The sequence below is a fragment of the Bubalus bubalis genome, chromosome 8, assembly GCF_019923935.1.
Source record: "Bubalus bubalis isolate 160015118507 breed Murrah chromosome 8, NDDB_SH_1, whole genome shotgun sequence".
Classification (NCBI taxonomy): Eukaryota; Metazoa; Chordata; class Mammalia; order Artiodactyla; family Bovidae; genus Bubalus; species Bubalus bubalis.
The window spans coordinates 37,988,227-38,012,874 of record NC_059164.1 but is presented as its reverse complement, the minus strand read 5'-3'; the positions used below and the strand labels follow the sequence as shown (position 1 = coordinate 38,012,874).

Below are 24,648 nucleotides of genomic sequence, written 5' to 3'. Positions count from 1 at the left end.
ATTAAAATCAAGATCTAGAAGAAATAATAACACTTTCATTTTCATTGTACCCTTATTTAAAATAGCTAAGACATGGAAATTTAGAAATTTGTTTGTAGTGATGCTTCCTAAGGGCCACTTACTTGACTTCACACTCCAGGATGTCTGGCACTAGGTGAGGGATCACACCATCGTGGTTATCTAGTCATGAAGATCTTTTTGTATAGTTTCTCTGTGTATTCTTGCCACCTCTTCTTAATACCTACTTCTGTTAGGTCCCTATCATATCTGTCCTTTATTGTGCCCCTCTTTGCATGAAATGTTCCCTTGGTATCTCTAATTTTCTTGAAGAGATCTCCAGTCTTTCCTACTCTATAGTTTTCCTCTATTTCTTTGCACTGATCACTGAGAAAGGCTTTCTTATCTTTCCTTGCTATTCTTTGGAACTCTGCATTCAAATGGGTATATCTTTCCTTTTCTCCTTTGCCTTTAGCTTCCTTTTTTTTTTTTTTCCTCAGCTATTTGTAAGGCCGCCTTAGATAACTATTTTGCCTTTTTTGCATTTCTTTTTTGGGGGAAGGTCTTGATCACTGCCTTCTATACAATTTCACGAACCTCCGTCCATCGTTCTTCAGGCACTCCGTCTATGACTAACCTAGACAGCATACTAAAAAGCAAAGACATTACTTTGCCAACAAAGGTCTGTCTAGTCAAAGTTATAGCTTTTCCAGTAGTCATGTATGGATGTAAGAGTTGGACTGAGTGCCAAAGAAAGCTGAGCACCAAAGAATTGATGCTTTTGAACTGTGGTGTTGGAGAAGACTCTTGAGAGTCCCTTGGACTGCAAGGAGATCAAACCAGTCAATTCTAAAGGAAATCGATCCTGAATATTCATTGGAAGGACTGATGCTGAAGCTGAAACTCCAATACTTGGGCCACCAGATATGAAGAACTGACTCATCGGGAAACACCCTGATCTTGGGAAAGACTGAAGGCAGAAAGAGAAGGGACGGCAGAGGATGAGATAGTTGGATGGTATCACCGACTTGATGGACATGAGTTTCAGTAAGCTCCAGGAGTTGGTGATGGACAGGGAAGCCTGGAGTGCTGCAGTCCATGGGGTCACAAAGAGTCAGACACGACTGAGTGACTGAGCTGAACTGAAGATGTGGAAATTACCAAAACATCCATTGACAGATGAATGGATGAAAAAATTATGGTATATAAATACAATATATTATTATTCAGCCTCTCTAAAAAGTAGAGGGCTTCACTGACAGCTCAGCTGATAAAGAACCTGCCTGCCAATGCAAGAGACACAAGAGACACGAATTCGATCCCTGGGTCAGGAAGATCTCTGGAGAAGGAAATGGCAACCCTCTCTAGTATTCTTGCCTGGAGAATTCCATGGACATAGGAGCCTGGGGGGCTACAGTCCATGGGGTTGCAAAGAGTTGGACATGACTAAATGCACACACACACACACACACACACAAAGTAAAGATTCTACAATAAACACAACAACATGGATGGATTTCGAGGACATTGCACTGAGTGAAATAAAGAAGACACAGAGACAAATAGTACGTGATTCCACTTACATGAAATAACTAAAACAGTCAAGTTAATAAAATCAAAGACTGGAATGGTGGTTACCAGGGTTTGGAGACCAGGAGGAAGAAACGGAAGTCAGTAATCAATGGCATAAAATCTCAACCAAGCTAGAGAAACAGCTATGGGCATCAACCACACAACACTACCCTTAGGTAACAACGTACTGTAGCCTTACTTATACTTTCTTAAGAGGACAGATCTCATGTTGTGTTCTCATGACAATCTATTTTCTATAAAGAAAAGTAAGTTTGATATTTTGTTCACAGTGGATGTTTTGTATGAACTTTGACTTTTTAAAATGGTACATTAAAATATTATTTATCTAGGTTTTAAAAACTGTCTATGGTTAGGAATAAGGTCATTTACCTTCTTTCTGCACAGAATACCCTAAGACTGCAGTTCAAGGCTTTACAGTTAGGGACGCACCACTTGATAGCAGCCTGAGCAGAATGGTATTTCTTTCATCAGAGCAATGAAAAGAGATCGAGTACCAGAGTCAAGGCAGCTGGGAGATGCTCACTGGACTAGGCAAACAGCCATCACAGGTCTTGTACCAACCTGGATGTGAGCACCTGAGATGTATCTCAAGGTTTCTAGTAAATAGCTTCTTTGTTATGGAGCTAGGGAGGGCACAGAGCATCTCACAAAAATAATTATGCCAGTGGAGACAACAGAACCAAGGTTTCTATATAAATAAATTAATATCAAAAGATTGCTAGTTTTCTAAAATTGCATTGCAAGTTAGTAGGAAAGCCAGTACTTAAAGGAGATTTGCATACCTCCAAGCCCAGGGTTCTGTAACTATACCACAGCTGTGGGCAAACATATTCAGACATTAAAAATGTGCAGTTTCAACAAACTTTAAAAATTATTTCTCCAGCAAAATTGACAATAAATGTTTAGCATAAAAAATGGATACCTCAGTATTTTTAATTTACAAATTACTTACTTATAGACTACTGTCTATTATGTGCTGCTGCTGCTGCTGCTAACTCGCTTCAGTCATGTCCGACTCTGTGGGACCCCATAGACGGCAGCCCACCAGGCTTCTCCGTTCCTGGGCTTCTCCAGGCAAGAACACTGGAGTGGGCTGACATTTCCTTCTCCAATGCATGAAAGTGAAAGTCGCTCAGTTGTGTCCAACTCTTCGTGACCCCATGAACTGCAGCCCACCAGGCTCCTCCATCCGTGGGATTTTCCAGGCAAGAGTACTGGAGTGGGGTGCCATTGCCTTCTCCGATTATGTACTAGACTATAGTTATTTTGGTTATGCTTTAGCCAAAGTTTTTTTTATCCCCAAGAAGTTTACATTTCAGTGCTGAAAAAATGTGGTAAAAGGAAAATTATATAGGGAGTATATACCTGAATATGAATACATGCTCAGCATTAGAGGACCATATAAAACAAACAATGAATCCAAGATTGGTAGATCAAAACCAAAAGGAAATTGGGAGAGATGAAAGATTCTAGGCAGAAATTTTCAAAAGGTGAGAAGAGGAAGGAAATACTGTCTAAGGAAAACATCAAGTAGTTAACTCTGCTTAGGACTCAGAATTTCAGGGAAAGGGCAATAACTACTGGGAAAATGTTGCAATGGAAAATTTACTAAAGATAAGATGGGACAAGATCATGAAAGGCCTGGTATACCATTTACTGAAAATGGAAAGTAACTGCAGATTTTTAAGTAAGAAAATGAATCGGATAAAAGTTTATATAGTAAATCTTTGTAGACTCTACATTGATTTGTAATGCTGATACATTTTTCTTCATCTTTTCATTTCTTTTGCAGTTGAGAAATTAAGATAGTAAACCTCACCTTAATGCAAATAAGGGGTATCCAAAAACTGTAATAAAATGCAGCTCAACTTACAGTGAAGTTAATGCAATGCGTACATTCAAAAGCTCTCTTGTGACAATTCCAATTTAATATCTGCCGATGATAATAACTGACTCTAACTTAAGTTTCAATGAGGATGATTTTGTGTGTTCTTAATGGTTATAATTTTTAGAACATGGCAGTAATTCCAGGAATCTCCCCTTAATGTAGTAATGTAAAATCAGCTCAATCCTGGGGATACACAGGCAGCAGATTAGCCTTGAAAAATATATAAGATCCCATCCACCTCCCCATTTCCCAAATCAGACACCTGTCCCAAGTTCTCTCTACCTTCCTGAGAGGAGGGGGAAAAAAAAAAATTTACCAAGCTCCAATTAGATCTGCATTTGCATTATTCCAGCACATACTGTCATGATGCTTTACTTGCAGGCGTTCTACTGTATCATGGGATACTATCATGTGACTTTGGCTTCAAAAGAAATAACAGTGAGGACAGAATAATTACTAGAATATATTAAAAATTATTTTTTAAAAAAACAGTATTGGCTAGGTAAATAATGAGTAAATATGTTGCTTCTTTTTTTTTTCAATATAAGAAAAAAAAGGGGTAATTAGGATAATGGATCATTTAACGCCCCTGTTTATTATTTTCTACTCTGGTGTCTTATAGTCATTTTACCATGGGCTTTTATGTGTGTGCACAAAGAAGAGTCAGATAACACATATTTGTCTTGATCTTTTCTATTAAATTGGTTTCCCACAATTTGGGGGTAAATCAGTTTTGCATTGTGGCTCCTTTTCATCTGTCTTGATGATGAGGAGAAAATTGATAAGACTCAAAAGAGCAGTAGTAAAAAATTGATTACTTCCCTATGTAAGAAGTGTTGCAAAAATATACTGAAATGTGAATGCTCTTGATTCCAAAAAAATGACTCTACCAAAGGCAGAAACTGAAAAAGACTAAATCCAGCTACAGACTAAAGTATCTTGATAATCTATTAAATTCATTCATTCTTTCATTAAGACAAAATGCCACCTTGCCCACCATTTTTCATTTTTTACTCCTAGAAAGTCAGCACTTTCATATCCAGCACCTGCACAAATTTAGAACAGTGTTTCTCTTATATATATTAACCAAAATGAATATAGTATGATTTCACAGTTCTCATATTCACAACTGTTTGTGCTGCAATCAATAGAGGTAAGGCTATTTCATAAAATGATAAGGATAGATGAAATAATAAATATACAATGACAGTGCCCACTAATTTAACTCATATACACAAAAAATTCTATACAGTACAACTTTTAAAGCAACATTTGAAAATATTATTAGAGTAAGGTAATTTAAATATATATATATATAATTAAAACTAAATTAGGAAAACTAAATTAGCCTGATTAATACTCAATAGCATTCAACTTCACTAGAAAAATTTCTACCGTCTAATTTAGTTTCTCTGTGAAGCTAGAGCTAAAAGGAGGCTCGTCAAATGTTTTATTTACTGGCCAATTTAGCCTGTCTGTACTCAGCCTTCACAGTAGCAAGCTGATGCTAATAAGCCATACATAAGGATCCTACTTATTAAAATACAAATTAGGTACCCCTTATGTTTATACATGTGTAAGTACAATTAATATTGCAGGCTTAGTTAGAAACAAAATTGCTTTAGTTAACCAACCATTGCAATGCAATCAAATGAGATTTCAGAAGCGAATGGAAAAGATCTGTTCAGTAGAAATAAAAGCAATTATTTAATGCGGAACAATTAATTTTCCAAGCTCCTTTTTCCTTCTCCCACCTGCCCTTAATAAAATAATTTGCCCCATCATACATGACATAAAAAGTCCCCTTTAATGCCAGTAAGTTGTATGCAGACCTGAAAGGAAGCTGGTAGACACAGCTTATTTACAAATATTGGTTTGAACTTGTAAATGCATGACCGCATAAATCTTAATCCATTTAGAGTATACGCCTTTTGTTCCTTCAATTGTACATCCAACTGGGAATTGAGTGGAGCTGAAGGAGAGCGTGAATTACCGGAGCCCTTTCTTGTTGCCAGCATTTTAGTGCTTTGCCTTTTGTTCTTGTTGTTCTTGAGATTTCTCTACAGTACAGACTACACAATGTTAATCAACATTTTGCCTAAGTAATGTTAATGAAACCACCCCACTTATACTGGAGGGAAGAACTGGCATATTATATTTCTTTTTGAAATGTTAATGTACCTTTTAGTAAATTATTTCTGCCTTTTAAATCATCCTAGTGTTAAATTATTAAAGGGTGGCATGAAAGAAGTATTGCACTAATGCAAATAGTTAAATCCCTCAAAAGATAAAAGGCTTATAAAGTTTAAAAGAAGGATCTTTTGGAGTACGGAAGCATTTAACTTAAAATTAAATATTTTTAAATGTTTGGTTAAGAAATTGATAAAATTTGCAGTTGTTTTGACTGTGTTCACAAAATAAAGGGAGATTTAATATCGATTTCTAATTTCCAACCACTCATGAAAGTGAACTTGATTTTTTTCACAGTCTTGAAGGATTTGGTTAACCTTACTGTATGTAAATGAACTGTAGCATCATCTAGTTTATCAGAGAAGAAAACAAACAAACGGGAGGAAAAGAATCTCCTATTTTTGCAATATTTACTTATTTGAATCCAAAGGCAACCTTCATCCAGGTTCTATTCTTCAAATATAAGATCACTATTGTCTCAACAGTCCCTCAGCTGTGTTATTTCAAAGGGAAGAGCTACTGTAAAGACTTCATGGAAAATATCAATTCTCAACATGCAAATTGTGACAGATATGTATACTGTGAACACCATTTATAGTTCATCAAGAAGGGTACTCAGGATATGAGTTGACAGGGCTCTAAAGTGCACTAATTTGTTTTCCCTTAAATGGTCTCTTTTAATGTCAATAAGTATGTTCATAGATCTTGAATAAATTGTGAAGTAATTTAGGGGGAAATTTAGAACTGAATTTGTTCAAAATTCTCCCACACAGTGATGACTATTTGCTAAGAACTCCTAAATCTGGGTGAATCATTTACTTTCTATTTAACAATAGAACATCTAGTGATGGCATTTGTCATTGTGTAACTGACTTGTTCTCTTGCATGACTTTTCCTAGCCATACTTCTGTATGGATACAGGCACTGAGAGAGTAGATTTTAAAAAGCTATATTTCAAGGTAAATTTTTACACATTTTGATATCCGAAAAGTATAAATACTGCTTAAAATTGTTGATGTATCATAATTTGACTGGTTTCCCTTTTTTTTTCCTTCTTTTCATACATAAATGGTAAAGTGCAATACAATAGATGATGGTTTAGATTAAATAAAAGAGTAATGGCTAGCACACATTTAAGAGTTTTCATATCATCTATTAAAAGTTTTCAGGTCACCTACAATGGCCACCCATTACTTCTATAAGGAAAAATAAATCATTGCCATAATGTTAACATAGTGTTAATGAGTCAACATATCTGGGAAAGGAAATTTTATATACTACATTCCTACTTGTAAAGTTATTTTTATACAGCATTTCTCCCTAGAAAATTTGAAAAGACATACCACTAATAAATGACTGAAATATTACCAAATTCCTTTAATGCAAGAGAAGCTTTTGAGAAGACCAGTCTAATCTACATGCTGTGCAGTCTGATTTGAATGAACTTACAATTTTTAGATTCTCAGAATTACTCATGATTAAAACTAAAAGCACCAACTTACTATATCAAGACTAGGCAGACTACAAGGTCTAACTTTACAACTATTATGCTTTTACTATGCCACTTCTAAGAGGGGAGGAAAAATAAATTGCATTAATTATCAGTTCATCAAAAGAATATTTGGCTATTTTTGGTTTATTCAAGCCACACCAAACAAATGCAAGTTTACTTTCCTTTCATGTAACAGCAACAAACTGCATTGTAAAATCTTCACTGGATGAGTTTAAAATTTCTCCTCTATATTGAAAAAGATTGCATTTTAACTTAATCAGTAGTTTTCCTTTACATATATTTTATAGATGCCATATTGACCTGTGCATCTATAAAAAACAATTGTGGATTAAGCCAGTATCTACATGATACCAATAAATCAAGCAATATGATCAATCCACATGAAAGAAATGAACTGACAGTAATCAGAGTCTCAACTGAGTAGACTAGGAGTTTACTTAAGAAATATAAATTGGTAGAAAAGAGAGTAAAAGTAAATAATATCAGAACTAATAAACACGAAAGTCTATTTAACTATTACCCTATAAGTAAATGAAGTGCCATTTACTACATTTTCCTTTGATATACAATATAATCACAGAAACACAAAGTAAAACTGCTAATTTCTAAACCTTAAACCTCAGTTCCTAAACACTAAACAAGTTCAGTGCTGTATTGAAGCACAACTTTCTTATCTTGAAATTTGAGATTTTTGTTTTTCAAAGACAATTGAACAGTATATTCAAGCTGTCATTCTTACTGTAATCATACTAGAGTAAGATACTTTAAACGGGGGAGGACACAGTTAACATTCCCCAAATGAGTTGTCTGGAACTGTTCTTGCAGGAGGAGAAGGGGACGACAGAGGATGAGATGGCTGGATGGCATCACCGACTAGATGGACATGAGTTTGGGTGAACTTCAGGAGTTGGTGATGAACAGGGAGGCCTGGCATGCTGCAATTCATGGGGTCGCAAAGAGTCGGACACGACTGATTGACTGAACTGAACTGAACTGAAAGAGATATTCACTATAAATGAAACAACTCAAATATTTGTAACAGAAGTCTTTTAACTATTAAAGTCAGACTTCTTCAAGGACATAAGAAGATAAGACACAGCTAGAGGTGGGAGGAAGGAAGGGAAAGCAAAAGGGAGGGAAGAAGGGAGGGAGAGAAGGAAGAAAGGAAAGAGGGAAGGAGTAAGGGTGGGAGGGAGGGAGGCAAAAAAGGAAGGGAATTCATCACAAGAATTTCTGAGATTTGTATAATTCACCCCAGTGACTCTTGAAGCACAAAACTAGTTTCTCAAAAAAAACTCAGACAAAAGTTAGTATCATCTGATATTTGTAAAAGCAAACCAGAACAGACAATCAATAATGTCTAGCTAATGTGGAACAAATTAAAGAAATCTTAATACATTTATTCTAACTTCAATTGTATTGCCCACCAAAGTGATTACATTATGCATGTCATCTCTTAGAAAATGCCACTTGTTTTTCAACTAGTATATTTTCATAATACATACAAAGATTATTCATATACTACAGTTTAATGTTATTTTTATGTTATTAATTTTATAAATACCTTGGAGTATGGGATAATATTTGAAGGTACTTTTTTAAATGAAGTATAGTGAACTGTTTTTCATCCCAAAGTCCATCACTAAAAATATATTTTAAATGCAACCATTAGGTTATCAAAACACAGGACATTAATGTAAATATTAATTCAAGTAGTTTAAAAGGGTGCTTACTGCGAAATCCTCTCTCCACTGGTGGGCTGCTTGAACTTTCTCTGCTTCCAAAGCTAGACGCTGCAAAGGAAACAAGATTCTTAGAATTCAAATGACCACATGATTATATAATTGTTATATAATGCTTGGGTTTTCAAATCGATTATTAAGACATAAAAGAGACGTTCCTTATTTGTGATTCATAAATTCTAAATGATTTAATAACCTAATTTACTAAAGTTGATATATATGTATTTACTCTCTAGAAATGTAAATAGCATAGTATTCTTGAATACCAGTAAGTTTACTACCTCTGCCTCAGCAGTAGTGTGATGCCATCTATCAATGACTAACAATTATTTAAAAGAAAAGCTTTGATCACTAGAGTATGCTGCTGCTGCTGCTGCTGCTGCTGCTGCTGCTAAGTCGCTTCAGTCGTGTCCGACTCTGTGCGACCCCATAGATGGCAGCTTACCAGGCTCCCCTGTTCCTGGGATTCTCCAGGCAAGAACACTGGAGTGGGTTGACATTTCCTTCTCCAATGCATGAAAGTGAAAAGTGAAAGGGAAGTCGCTCAGTCGTGTCCAACTCTTAGCGACCCCATGGACTGCAGCCTACCAGGCTCCTCCATCCATGGGATTTTCCAGGCAAGAGTACTGGAGTGGGGTGCCATTGCCTTCTCAGTCACTAGAGTATATTAATCGGTAAAACCTTGCTTTTAATGAATACCTTTATAACATATATTGGAAAGAAATGACATTAGGAAATCAATAAATATGGGCTAAATTTTGTACACACACCTTCTTAATAGCATTTTTGCCTTATTTTTTAACCAAAAAGACAAAATTGTAATAACTTTCTCCTTGGTAAAATACATTCTTACGAGTTTATTCGCATACCTGTGAGGAGCAAACTATCAATCCACACACTCGAAAATGGCTTTATTTCCCCTTCTTTCTTGTACTCCAAAGTCATTAGAGAATTCTAGCCTGACTTATTTACCTTTAGCACTTTTAAAAGGTTATTTCATTAGGTTTAGTTGGAGATGAAATACCTATTGTCAGCCTGCTAATGATTTTTTGCAGATAAATTTTTTTCCTTCTTCTAATAGTTTTTATATTTTCTCTCTGTATTTCCCACTGATGCTATCACGTTCTCCATTGGGCTAAGTTTTCACAAAAGACAGTAACACTTAGTGATTAAGAACAGATTCAAAACTAGACTACTTGGTTTTAAATACTAACGCTGCTTCACACTAGCTGTGCAAACTTGGGAAAAGTTAAGTTTCTCTTCCTATCTTCTAATGGGAATAGTGTCAAAATCTACCTCATTGATTGCTGAAAGAATTAAATACTATACTATACTATATATCGGAGAAGGCAATGGCACCCCACTCCAGTACTCTTGCCTGGAAAATCCCATGGATGGAGGAGCCTGGTAGGCTGCAGTCCATGGGGTCGTGAAGAGTCGGACACGACTGAGCGACTTCCCTTTCACTTTTCACTTTCATGCATTGGAGAAGGAAATGGCAATCCACTCCAGTGTTCTTGCCTGGAGAATCCCAGGGACAGGGGAGCCTGGTGGGCTGCCCTCTATGGGGTTGCACAGAGTCGGACACGACTGAAGCGACTTAGCAGCAGCAGTAGCATACTATATATAAGCTGCTTAGAACAGTGCCTGGCAGACAGTAAGCAAATATATACATCAGCTATCTAACTGTGAAGGATAATTATGATTACATTTGTACTCTATGTCACTTCATCTGTATCCTGCCCCCTAGACAGCTAGGAGACAGGCAAAATAGGACAAGTTTAACAGTAAATATATGTATTAAACTAATTTATTTAGAGAAAGAAATGATCAAGTTAGGCTTTAGAAAAGTATAAATCTCATAGTGGTTTGCTGTTTCGTTTTTGATCTTTCAGTATAAACTGTACACTTCAGTATGTGGTCTTGTTGTGGAAGTCTAGCCCAGACTAGGAATGGAAACATTCTTTTAGATAAATGTTATATTAGTATATTGGCTTCTGTGTATGTGTGTGTGTGTGGGCTCAATCGTGTCTGACTCTTTGCCCCCATGAACCCATCAGGCTCCTCTGTCCATGGAATATTCCAGGCAAGAATACTGGAGAGGGTTGCCATTTCCTACTCCAGCGGATCATCCGGACCCAGGGATAAACCTGCATCTCTTGCATCTCCTGCATTGGCAGGCAGATTCTTTACCAGTGTGCCACCTGGGAAGACTGTACTGGCTTTATTCCCTTTTATATAATACTGTGAGAGTAAAAGTGAAAGTCACTCAGAAATGTCTGACTCTTTGTGACCCCATGGACTATATCATCCATGGAATTTTCCAGACCAGAATACTGGAGTGGGTAGCTGTTCCCTTCTCCAGCAGATCTTCCCAACCCAGTGATCAAACTCAGATCTCCCACATTGCAGGCTGATTCTTTACCATCTAAGCCACCAGGCAAGCACAAGAATGCTGGAGTGGGTAGCCTATCCCTTCTCCAGCAGATCTTCCTGACCCAGGAATCAAACTGGGGTCTCCTGCATTGCAGGAGGGTTATTTACCAGCTGAGCTACCAGGGAAGCCCATTTAATACTATAACCCATTCATTTTTCTAAACTATTATGTACCTATTAGCAATGACTACAAAATATTGCCTAGTGGGAAATCTCAAGAATCTAGAAAAGTGAAAGTGAAAGTCGCTCAGTCATGTCCGACTCTTTGCGACCCGATGAACTATACCTATAGTCCATGGAATTCTCCAGGCCAGAATACTGGAGTGGATAGCCTTTCCCTCCTCCAGGGTATCTTCCCAACCCAGGAATCGAACCCATGTCTCCTGCACTGCAGGCAGATTCTTTACCAGCTGAGCCACAGGGAAGCCCAAGAATACTGGAGTGGCCTACTCCTTCTCCAGTGGATCTTTCCAACCCAGGAAACCAACCAGGTTCTCCTTCATTGCAGGTGGATTTTTATCAACTGAGCTATCAGGAAAGCCCACTGAATCACTTTAAAGGAAAAATTCCCCAGTGTGCTTAAATGACAATGGTTCTGCTTTATTAACTACTAGGCAGTGATGTAACATAAGAGAATCTAATAAATGTTAGAAATTGTACCAGGGAGAGTAACCCAAAAAAGACAAACAAAGACAAACTCCTAAACAGAGCAAAACCATGGGAAAAGTGTATTTATTTCAGAAAGTCACACTGTATCACAATACATTTAGAAACTCACATACAGTATAAAAATGTTGCTAAAAAAATGAATAAAATGGTAAAAGAAATGGAATTGGAAGCAATTTCTTTATAAGAAAACTTTACTAGGAAAAATAGAAAAAAGAAAAGACAGAATGAGGGGAAAAAATGCATATGCTTTAGAAAATTCAAAATGTATGTCCTTCCCCCATTTTTAACAATCCATATAAGAACTAAATTACTCATACAAATGGGGCCAATAATAAACTTCAGCATTTTGAGAATTTAAACAAAATACTGGAAAGAATATAAATAAGTTATATAATTTTTAGGTTAAGAAATATTAGAACTCTAACATTTCTTGAAGAGGGATATTAAGATTTTTCCTTGCAAGACACACACAAGAAGGCTGCTAATCCAACAAAACACACTGGGGGACAGTCACCCACAGGACCATACGTGGGTTTCAGGGCACCAGGTCTCACTCAACCACGCTGGGCTGTACTCTGATCTAACTCAGAATCACACGGTTCATAAAGGGAACATAATTCACGTTTAACAAGCCATAGTGATAGTAATCATCAGCTAATTATTGCTAGAAAAAAACTAAACAGGGATGAACAACGGTCATAAACTATAAGATGATTCTCTTAGAGGGCACAGAGTCCAAATAATCTTTCCTATACATATATATATATGATAATTATATATATGTATATATACACATACACACACACACACACACACACACTAATTTTATGAAGTAAATGCCATTTATTGCAAGATTCCTAAATAGCTTTAGAAGCCTAAAGACCTGTATTTCTGTAGAAGCAAAAAAGTATTTTAACACGTTAGTTGGGAGCTGAAAATTTGCTGAATTTTATATCCCCAGCTTCGAAATCAAGAGATACATATTATGAAAATGCACTACTACTATCTTCTTTTTTCACAAAGAAATTAATAAAATAATATTTTTACCTAGCATTTTTCATAAGAAAGCAAAATACAGAACTTTAGCTACTTAGCCTATCTTGGGAATCGAAACAAATAGTTGCTGATGGTGCCCTTTCTTGTGGCAAAAAACCAGCTAGTCATGACTCACAGAAAACAGACGTCTTCTGGACACTGCAAGTCCCTAATTAGCTTTTATTCTGGTAAAGTGACATTTTATATTTTAAAGCCAATGATCTACCATTAAATGCCATGGGGAAATTGTGTTAAGACTGATAAAATTTCTACCTAATAAAATGTGAATGTTTGCTTAGTAGGAAATCCCTGTTTTCATAGTTGCCTATATATATAAACCCTGTAACAATAACTTGTTCAATCAAAGATCACGTTGCCAACATCCGTTGGATCATCAAAAAAGCGAGAGAGTTCCAGAAATACATCTACTTCTACTTTATTGACTTTGACTGTGTGGATCACAATAAACAGTGGAATATTCTGCAAGAGATGGGACTACCAGATGAACTGACCCGCCTCCTGAGAAATCTGTATTCAGGTCAAGAAGCTATAGTTAGAACTGGACATGGAACAACAGATTGGGAAAGAGTACTTTCAAAAGTACTGTATATTGTCATCCTGCTTATTGCTGGAACTAAACTGGAATCCAGATTGCCACGAGAAAGATCAATAACCTCAGATATGTAGATGACACCACCCTTACGGCAGAAAGTGAAGAACTAAAGAGCCTCTTGATCAAAGTGAGAGAAGAGAGTGAAAACATTGGCTTAAAACTCAACATTCAGAAAGCTAAGATCATGGCATATGGTCCCATCACTTCATGGCAAAGAGATGGGGAAACAATGGAAACGACAGACTTTATTTTTCTGGGCTCCAAAATCACTGCAAATGGTGACTGCAGCCCCGAAATTAAAAGCTGCTTGCTCCTTGGAAGAAAAGTTATGACCAACTTAGACAGCATATTAAAAAGCAGAGACATTATTTGCCAACAAAGGTCCATCTAGTCAAAGCTTTCATTTTTCCAGTAGTCATGTATGGATGTGAGAGTTGGACTATAAACAAACCTCAGCATCAAAAAATTGATGCTTTTGAACGGTGGTGTTGGAGAAGACTCTTGAAAGTCCCTTGGACTGCAAGGAGATCCAACCAGTCCATCCTAAAGGAAATCAGTCCTGAGTATTCATTGGAAGGACTGATGCTGAAGCTGAATGGCCAATACTTTGGCCACTTGAATGCGAAGAACTGACTCATTGGAAAAGACTCTGATGCTGGGAATGAATGAAGGCGGGAGGAGAAGGGGACGACAGATGATGAGATGATTAGATGGCATCACTGACTCAATGAACATGAGTTTGAGTAAGCTCCGGGAGTTGGTGATGGACAGAGAAGGCTGGCGTACTGCACTCCATTGGGTTGCAAAGTCAGACATGACTGAGTGACTGAACTGAAGTGAACAATAACTTACTTCAGAAAAAGAAAATGTATCTCCTCTCATTTAATTTATAATACAGTTTAGTACAGTATCAAACACTAAAACCAGATGTAGCACCAGATAGAAACAAAAAACCGAGATCAGCATAAACACCTACAAGAAAAAAACTGAAGATTCTGTCATATTAAGATAAGCCAGAAAATTTCATTAAATGGCTTTATAAAAGTAAAATAGCACATATGGATTTAAAAGTCCTTTGGGTATGGAATGATAAGTATAGATACAATGTCATTAAAGTACTGATAATATATACATCCCTACCTACCTGTTGGTTCGAGCATGTAAAATAAAAAATCATTTTAAAGATATATTTTAAAGAACAAGTTTAACAAAATGGACTTGAACCTAAGCCTTCCAACTCCAAAGCTTATTCTTATTCCACAAGACCAACCTTTAGTTACCACTAAACCTATCAAAGTGTTAATATCACTTGGCATTCATAGAATATACGAAGACACATAGTAGAATCAAAATTAAAAAAAAAACAAAACACAGGTAGAAAACTATTTAAGGTTAATGGAAAAATGCCCAGTACTTTTTAGAATTTGCTAAAGACTACAAGAAAAACAGCACTGAATGTCATATGTCAGTTTGGATACTATCTTTTTCTTTTGGTCTTGCCCTCAAATCCAGAGAGAATGTTGCTAATCAGGGAGAAAGCTTTTGATATGCAGTGATCTGCAAGGAAAAAAAAGAAAAGAAAGAAACAGATAATGGGAGAGGTTTTATCAGATCAGAGAAAGATCAGCTCCCTTGAAGGTCTATTCATTCTCAACCTTCACCTTTTTGTCATATCTTTATCTTTTCCACTAGCATTGCATTCTATCAAGTGATGTGCAGGTTTAATAAAAGCAGTATAATTATACAGTGTAAGAAGAAATAATTCTATCATTTTCCTTAAAAATATCTAAAGATATTTTTTCTTGGGAATATTTTCCAAACCTGTAAAAAGTTTACTTCCTAGACTGTATGCTAATTGCATATGAAAGATAAAGTTCTCTGAAACATTTAATTACACAGAATTTTCCTTTGATAGCTTTGAAAGGAAATCTTCAGGGATCAAATGGTATTTCTGCTAGAATCCAGTAATGTTGATACTCAATGTTAATAATATCAAGAACTGAAACAGCATTCAAATAAATAACTAATTCAAAACTATTTCTTTGGTTAGTGTATGTCAAGATTTTTCTAATAAGTAAATACTAGTTCTCTACAATAGACCGGTAAAAAATGCAAGTGTAATATAATCAATGTTCAAATAGTCAACAAACTATAAGAATGAGCAAATTATTGTATTATGCCTCTGTTGACAAGTTTCCCTATTTTCATCCAACGTTCTTAAGATACCTAAAGAATCAGGATAATCATTTGAATGATCTAACAACATCTACTGAAAACAGCAACCAAGTAAAAGAACAGACTTCTGTGCTCTGAAGAACAGTGTACAGGTACCGTTGATAACTCTGGATAGTGACAGTGTTAGTTGCTCAGTCGTGTTTGACTCTTTGTGACCCCATGGACTGTAGTCCACCAGGCTCCTCTACCCACGGAATTCTCCAGGCAATAATACTGGAGAATGGCTACTGGGTAGCCATTTCCTTCTCCAGGGGACCTTCCTGAACCAGGGATCAAACCCAGGTCTCCTGCATTGCAGGCAAATTCTTTAAATTGATGCTTTTGAACAGTGGTGTTGGAGAAGACTCTTGAGAGTCCCTTGGACTGCAAGGAGATCCAACCAGTCCATTCTGAAGGAGATCAGCTCTGGGATTTCTTTGGAAGGAATGATGCTAAAGCTGAAACTCCAGTACTTTGGCTACCTCATGCGAAAGAGTTGACTCATTGGAAGAGACTGTGATGCTGGGAGGGATCAGGAGCAGGAGGAGAAGGGGATGACAGAGGATGAGATGGCTGGATGACATCACTGACTCGATGGACGTGAGTCTAAGTGAACTCCGGGAGTTGGTGATGGACAGGGAGGCCTGGCGTGCTGCAATTCATGGGGTGGCAAAAAGTCGGACACGACTGAGCGACTTATTTGATCTGAGGGAAGCCCTAGCATTAAAATAAGTTAAATAATTAAACAATTTAAAAATTGTTAAAATAAGCATGCACTTTTGAATCAAATAGATCCAGTTTCCAATTCTGGTGCTGCTATTCACTAACTATGGAATCACAGGAAATGGACTTAACATTTTTTCAGCATTTCACAACAATATCTACTTTATATATTTTCTGTTGGTATTTCAATATCTACCATATTATAAACTCAATAAAGTTTTACTTCCATTTGAATCTTACAAACACAACTACATAGGACAGAGTATGTTAGCACGGTAATCACTGATAACCACTTTAATGTGTACATATGTGAGTGAAATGAATGAAAACATCTTAATGGTCCCTAAGTTTTCACTGTATTTTGATCTGTAGAAAAGCTCTTATCTGTGGAACTACAGACTGCACCAAAAGCAAACACAATTTAGGGAATATAGCAGATTTACACAGTAGTCAGTAAAATGAGTTCTTCAGTCTTATTTCATCTTATAATAAATGAAATTAGAAACAAGAACAGATCAGTATATGAACGCTATTTTTCCTTTCTAGTGTAAGATTTAAGGGAGTATCATATATGCAAAACATATAAATAAAAGTTGCTAAAATCAAGCCAGTCATTATTTATTCTTTTATTTGTGGCCCAGTGAAAATTAAATCTTTTGGAACATGGCTTCTGGATCTTGTTGTATAGATTTCAGCCAGGATCTAACATATTCAGGAAATGCTTTTGAAATTAACTACAAAGCTTCAAGTCTAATATTCCAAGATGCAATTAGCTCCAAATAAATTGGCAGACTCTTGGAATATATAAGCCAGGGTAAAGGAGATGTCATCTGGTAAGAATAGCAAAACTCCTTTTAGCAATAGTGAAAGTAAATAATACACAAATGGCAATTATCACTTTTATTTTTTTGGCTCTGCAGCACAAACACTAAAATAAAAAGCTGTGGAACGGAAAGTAATTTCTACATCAGCTCTTTGATACCTGAAAGAGCTGATACACACCCTGATACACACCTCTTTGATACACTTTGATACCTGAAAAGAATCACCAGATGAACCTGTTCAAATCACCTAGACTATACACAAACCCACTCAACTCCACAACCATCTGAGATTCTGATTCTGGGATCATTCCCAGAAATCTACATTGTTTCATAGAGAACACCTTTTCCACAGACTACCCTTGAAAAGGCTCCTCTAGAACAGCAGTCTCCAACTTTCTTGGCACCAGGAACCGGTTTTGTGGAGGACAATTTTTCACAAACAGTGAGAGTGTGTGTGTAGGGGGAGGGAGGGGGGAGTTCAGGATGCTTCAATCACAGTACATTTATTGTGCAGTTTATTTCTATCATTATTACATTACCTTCACTTTAATCATCTTATATCATAAGGCATTACATACTGGAGGTTGGGAAACCCTGCTCTAGAGGGTAAGAGTTTAGCTATACTAAGATCAGATCAGATCAGTCGCTCAGTCATGTCCAACTCTTTGCGACCCCATGAATCACAGCACGCCAGGCCTCCCTGTCCACCACCAACTCCCGGAGTTCACTCAGACTCATGTCCATCGAGTCAGTGATGCCATCCAGCCATCTCATCCTCTGTCGTCCCCTTCTCCTCCTGCCCCTAATCCCTCCCAGCATCAGAGTCTTTTCCAATGAGTCAACTCTTTGCATGAGCTGGCCAAAGTATTGGAGTTTCAGCTTTAGCATCAGTCCTTCCAAAGAAATCCCAGAGCTGATCTCCTTCAGAATGGACTGGTTGGATCTCCTTGCAGTCCAAGGGACTCTCAAGAGTCTTCTCCAATACCACAGTTCAAAAGCATCAGTTCTTCGGTGCTCAGCCTTCTTCACAGTCCAACTCTCACATCCATACATGAGCACAGGAAAAACCATAGCCTTGACTAGACGAACCTTTGTTGGCAAAGTAACGTCTCTGCTTTTGGTATGCTATCTAGGTTGGTCATAACTTTCCTTCCAAGGAGTAAGCGTCTTTTAATTTCATGGCTGCAGTCACCATCTGCAGTGATCTTGGAGCCCAGAAAAATAAAGTCTGATACTGTTTCCACTGTTTCCCCATCTATTTCCCATGAAGTGATGGGACCAGATGCCATGATCTTCGTTTTCTGAATGTTGAGCTTTAAGCCAACTTTTTCACTCTCCACTTTCACTTTCATCAAGAGGCTTTTTAGTTCCTTTTCACTTTCTTCCATAAGGGTGGTGTCATCTGCATATCTGAGGTTATTGGTATTTCTCCCGGCAATCTTGATTCCAGCTTGTTTTTCTTACAGTCCAGTGTTTCTCATGATGTACTCCGCATATAAGTTAAATAAACAGGGTGACAATATACAGCTTTAATGAACTCCTTTTCCTATTTGGGACCAGTCTGTTGTTCCATGTCCAGTTCTAACTGTTGCTTCCTGACCTGCATACAAATTTCTCAAGAGGCAGATCAGGTAGTCTGGTATTCCCATCTCTTTCAGAATTTTCCACAGTTTACTGATGGTGTGATCACTGACCTAGAGCCAGACATCCTGGAATGTGAAGTCAAGTGGGCCTTAGAAAGCATCACTACGAACAAAGCTAGTGGAGGTGATGGAAATCTAGTTGAGCTATTCCAAATCCTGAAAGATGATGCTGTGAAAGTGCTGCACTCAAAATGCCAGCAAATTTGGAAAACTTAGCAGTGGCCACAGGACTGGAAAAGGTCAGTTTTCATTCCAATCCCAAAGAAAGGCAATGCCAAAGAATGCTCAAACTATCGCACAATTGCACTCATCTCACACGCTAGTAAAGTAATACTGAAAATTCTCCAAGCCAGGCTTCAGCAATATGTGAACCGTGAACTTCCTGATGTTCAAGCTGATTTTAGAAAAGGCAGAGGAACCAGAGATCAAATTGCCAACATCTGCTGGATCATGGAAAAAGCAAGGAAGTTCCAGAAAAACATCTTAGCTATACTAGACATATGAATTTAATCACTTTGAAAAACACTGTTTGAAACAGTAGCACAAGTTGATAGACAAACAAAAATAACCCACTAGTTCCCTAGCCTTACACTATCCTGACTCCCATCACATACTTAACTCTATCCATATCTTTGTTGTCTCTCCCTCCTATTCCCTAATTCCCTTTTTCCTTCTCCTCTCTCTCTCTCTCTCAGACTTTCAATTTAACACTAACTGCAAGTCCATTCAGAGAAGGCAATGGCACCCCACTCCAATACTTTTGCCTGGAAAGTCCCATGGATGGAGGAGCCTGGTGGGCTGCAGTCCATGGGGTCACTGAGGGTGGGACACGACTGAGCGACTTCACTTTCACTTTTCAGTTTCATGCATTGGAGAAGGAAATGGCAACCCACTCCAGTGTTCTTGCCTGGAGAATTCCAGGGATGGCGGGGCCTGGTGGGCTGCCATCTATGGGGTTGCACAGAGTTGGACACGAATGAAGCGACTTAGCAGCAGCAGCAAGTCCATTAGGCACAGGACACATTTCTTTCATGTCTGTACACAGCCAACATTTCATGCCATGTGTAGCAGGGAACAGATACTCAATTACTGTGTGTGGAAATGTATAAATAATCACTTTTAAGTACTGTCAAGATTTTATCTCAGTTGTATCAAGATTCATAATTAAGTTCACTACATTATTATCATTCTTTATCATGATACTTCAGGAGGTCACAAAACTCTTTCCCATAAGAGAAGCATATTCCTAGATCAATATATCACTATCTAATTATTAAAACTTGCTGGATCAATTCATCATCACATGATCCTTAAAATTTAGTAGAATTTGGCTTTGAATGTGATATGAATCCAAACTAATCCATGTAATTCTAATTCCACTCTGAGATTCTAAAACCAATTTATAATCAGTTGCCTTATTCTTCAAATGTTGAATACAAATGCCGATTCAGAACCCCAAGACATATATCCCTAATATCCACCAGGTCCATTTTGGCTGCCTGAACCACAGCTACTCCATTTTGATTTTTAAACAATCTTAAATATGTCATCACTGTTCCCTATGAACTAATTCTATATCCAATCACCATTTGGGAGACAATTCTCTCATGTTTATGTGAATCCTGTGAACAGAGGTGGGGTAGATTCTGCTCTAAATTATCTTCTCAAGAATGTGTAGCAAACAGAGTTGGAAGACAGAGTGTCTCCCTGCAGGGCAGAAGAAAGATTTATCTGTTCCTCAGGTAAATAAAAATAACCCCATGGGGCAAAACTTGGGCAGACTCCCTTTAAAAGAGGGGCATTTCCCAAGCTCAGGGCTCCTCAGCTGTGACACACGCTCACAGCATAGGCACAATCTATCTGGGTGACTCAGAAATGGCCTGCCCTGGACTTGATGGTAAGGAGTTACCTGTGGGACCTCCCATGCTGGGAGTTACCAAGTCCATGGTGTCTGACTCAGGGAGTCTCCTAAACCTATGAAATAGTAGTTGGCTAGCTTGTTAGCGTGCATGAAGAGTAAAATCTCAGACCCTTCTCACTTCTCAACACACCATATCTGATTGAGTCTGCTTCTATGAAAATGCTCACTCGTCCATCATCCTGTCTTTAAACTTTCATCATCATATAACTGATGTCATCTTTATTTTCTCTTCAGTTATTTCCTGAGCATGCATTTTGCACCCCCTTTCAAATTACTCCTAGATCAGAGGGGGCAGAGTCACCTGGGAATAGGTTAGATACCCATATTGTTAGATCCCATCTCGGCCCTGTTGAATCAGAAGCTCTTTCAATCTGTATTTTACCAAGACCTCCCTGTGATTCTTTTTTTTTTTAATTTATTTATTTTAATTGGAGGCTAATTACTTTACAATATTGTACTAACTTTCACCATACATGGCCATGAATCAGCCACAGGTGTACACAGGGTGGAACGATTTGAAAGAATAGCATACATTGACATGAATCAGCCATGGGTGTACATGTGTCCCCCATCCTGAACCCCATTCCCACCTCCCTCCCCATCCCATCCCTCAGGGTCATCCCAATACACCAGCCCTGAGTACCCTGTCTTATGCATAGAACCTGGACTGGTGATCTATTTCACGTATAATAATATACATGTTTCAATGCTATTCTCTCAAATCAGCCCACCCTCGCCTTCTCCCACAGAGTCCAAAAGTCTGTTCTTTATCTCCGTCTCTCTTGCTGTCTCACATATAGGGTCATCGTTAATATCTTTCTAAATTCCATATATATGCGTTAATATACCATATCGGTGTTTTCTTTCTGACATATTTCACTCAGTATAATAGGCTCCAGTTTCATCCACCTCATTAGAACGATTCAAATGTATTCTTTTTAATAGCTGAGTAATACTCCACTGTGTATATGTACCACAGCTTTCTTATCCATTCATCTGCTGATGGACATCTAGGTTGCTTCCATGTCCTGGCTATTATAAACAGTGCTGCAATGAACACTGGGGTACTCATGTCTCTTTCGATTCTGGTTTCCTCAGTGTGTATGCCCAGCAGTGGCATTGCTGGGTCATATGGCAGTTCTATTTCCAATTTTTTAAGGAATCTCCACACTGTTCTCCATAGTGGCTGTACTAGTTAGCATTCCCACCAACAATGTAAGAGGGTTCCCCTTCTCCGCATCCTCTCCAGCATTTATTGCTTGTAGACTTTTGGATCGCAGCCATTCTGACCAGCGTGAGATGGTATCTCATTGTGGTTTTGATTTGCATTTCTCTGATAATGAGTGATGTTGAGCATCTTTTCATGTGTTTGTTAGCCATCTGTATGTCTTCTTTGGAAAAATGTCTGTTTAGTTCTTTCTCAAATTTTTTGATTGGGTCATTTATTTTTCTGGTTTGAGCTGCATGACCTGCTAGTATATTTTTGAGATTAATTCTTTGTCAGTTGCTTGTTTGCTATTATTTTCTCCCATTCTGAAGGCTGTCTTTTCACCTTGCTTATAGTTTCCTTCATTGCGCAAAAGCTTTTAAGTTTAATTAGGTCCCATTTGTTTATTTTTGTTTTTATTTCCATTACTCTGGGAGGTAGGTCATAGAGGATCCTGCTGTGATTTATGTCAGAAAGTGTTTTGCCTATGTTTTCCTCTAGGAGTTGTATAGTTTCTGGACTTATATTTAGATCTTTAATCCATTTTGAGTTTATTTTTGTCTATGGTGTTAGAAAGTGTTCAAGTTTCATTCTTTTACAAGTGGTTAACCAGTTTTCCCAGCACCACTTGTTAAAGACATTGTTATTTATCCATTGTATATTCTTGCCTCCTTTTTCAAAGATATGGTGTCCATAGGTGTGTGGATTTATCTCTGGGCTTTCCATTTCGCTCCATTGATCTATATTTCTGTCTTTGTACAATACTGGCTTGATGACTGTGGCTTTGTAGTACAGTATTAAGTCAGGCAGGTTGACTCCTCCAGTTCCATTCTTCTTTCGCAAGATTGCTTTGCCTATTCAAGGTTTTTTGCATTTCCATATAAATTGTGAAATTATTTGTTCTAGTTCTGTGAAAAATACTGCAGGTAGCTTGATAGGGATTGCATTGAATCTATAGATTGCTTTGGGTAGTATACTCATTTTCATTATTTTGAATCTTCTGATCCATGAACATGGTATATTTCTCCAACTATTTGTGTCACCTTTGATTTCTTTAATCAGTGTTTCATAGTTTTCTATACATAGGTAGATTTATTCCTAAGTGCTTTATACTTTTCATTGCAATAGTGAATGCAATTGTTTCTTTAATTTCTCTGTTTCCTCATTGTTAGTGTATAGGAATGCAAGGGATTTCTGTGTGTTAATTTTATATCCTGCAACTTTACTATATTCACTGATTGGCTCTAGTAATTTTTTGGTGGTGTCTTTAGGGTTTTCTATGTAAAGGATCATGTCATCCACAGACACTGAGAGTTACACTTCTTCTTTTCCAATCTGGATTCCTTTTATTTCTTTTTCTTCTCTGACTGCTGTGGCTAAAACTTCCAAAACTATGTTGAATAGTAGTGGTGAGAGTGGGCTCCCTTGTCTTGTTCCTGACTTTAGGAGAAATGCTTTCAATTTTTTCCATTGAGGATAATGTTTGCTGTGGGTTTATCATATATGGCTTTTATTATGTTGAGGTATGTTCCTTCTTGGAGAAGGCAATGGCACCCCACTCCAGTAATCTTGCCTGGAAAATCCCTGGACGGAGGAGCCTGGTAGGCAGCAGTCCATGGGGTCGCTAAGAGTCGGACACAACTGAGCGACTTCACTTTCACTTTTCACTTTCATGCATTGGAGAAGGAAATGGCAACCCACTCCAGTGTTCTTGCCTGGAGAATCCCAGGGATGGGGGAGCCTTGTGGGCTGCCGTCTATGGGGTCGCACAGAGTTGGACACAACTGCTTTCTGGAGGGTTTTTAGCATAAATGGATGTTGAATTTTGTCAAAGGCTTTCTCTGCATCTATTGAGATAATCAACCCACGCCTCCCTGTTCAGCCCCTGCTCACTGGCCGGTGGCAGACGTTTGAGTGTCTGGGCTACTTCTTCACCGGGAGTTGTGGTTAGGCACGTATTCTGTGGGTTTTTTTTTTTTTTTTTCTTCTTCTTTTCTTCCCTCCCAGTTACGTTGCCCTGTGAGATTCCAAAACTCCCCACAGACCCATTGATAAGAGGGTTTCCTGCTGTTTGGAAACTTTTCCTCCTTCGTGACTCCCTCCCCAGGACAGGTCTCCATCCCTAACTGTTTTGTCTCTCTTTTTGCCTTTTATATTTTGTCCTACTTCCTTTCGAAGAGAATGCGCTGCCTTTCTGGGTGCCTGGTGTCCTCAGCCAGCATTCAGAAGTTGTTCTGTGGAAGGTGCTCAGCATTCAAATGATCTTTTGATGAATTTGTAGGGGAGAAAGTGGTTTCCCCATCCTATTCCTCCGCAATCTTAGGACCCTCCCTGTGATTCTTATGTGAACTAATGTTTGAGAAGCACTGTTTTAAAAGAAAATGTCATAGCACTGTTCTACTGAAGTTTCTATTGTCTTAGCAGTAAGCTCTTACAGCTG

The 24,648-nt window shown here is 37.8% G+C and overlaps 1 protein-coding gene across 14 annotated transcripts in view; it reads right to left on the bottom strand.

Moving 5' to 3' along the window:
• The window catches only part of CACNA2D1 (calcium voltage-gated channel auxiliary subunit alpha2delta 1), a 524,082-nt gene that overhangs the window by 228,963 nt on the left and 270,471 nt on the right, over window positions 1-24,648 (bottom strand). For all 14 annotated transcript variants that reach the window (XM_045166379.1, XM_045166383.1, XM_045166384.1 and 11 more), the window contains exon 4: window positions 8,915-8,974. In XM_045166379.1, coding sequence (XP_045022314.1) covers window positions 8,915-8,974 — 60 coding nt within the window. The remainder of the gene's footprint in view (window positions 1-8,914; window positions 8,975-24,648) is intronic.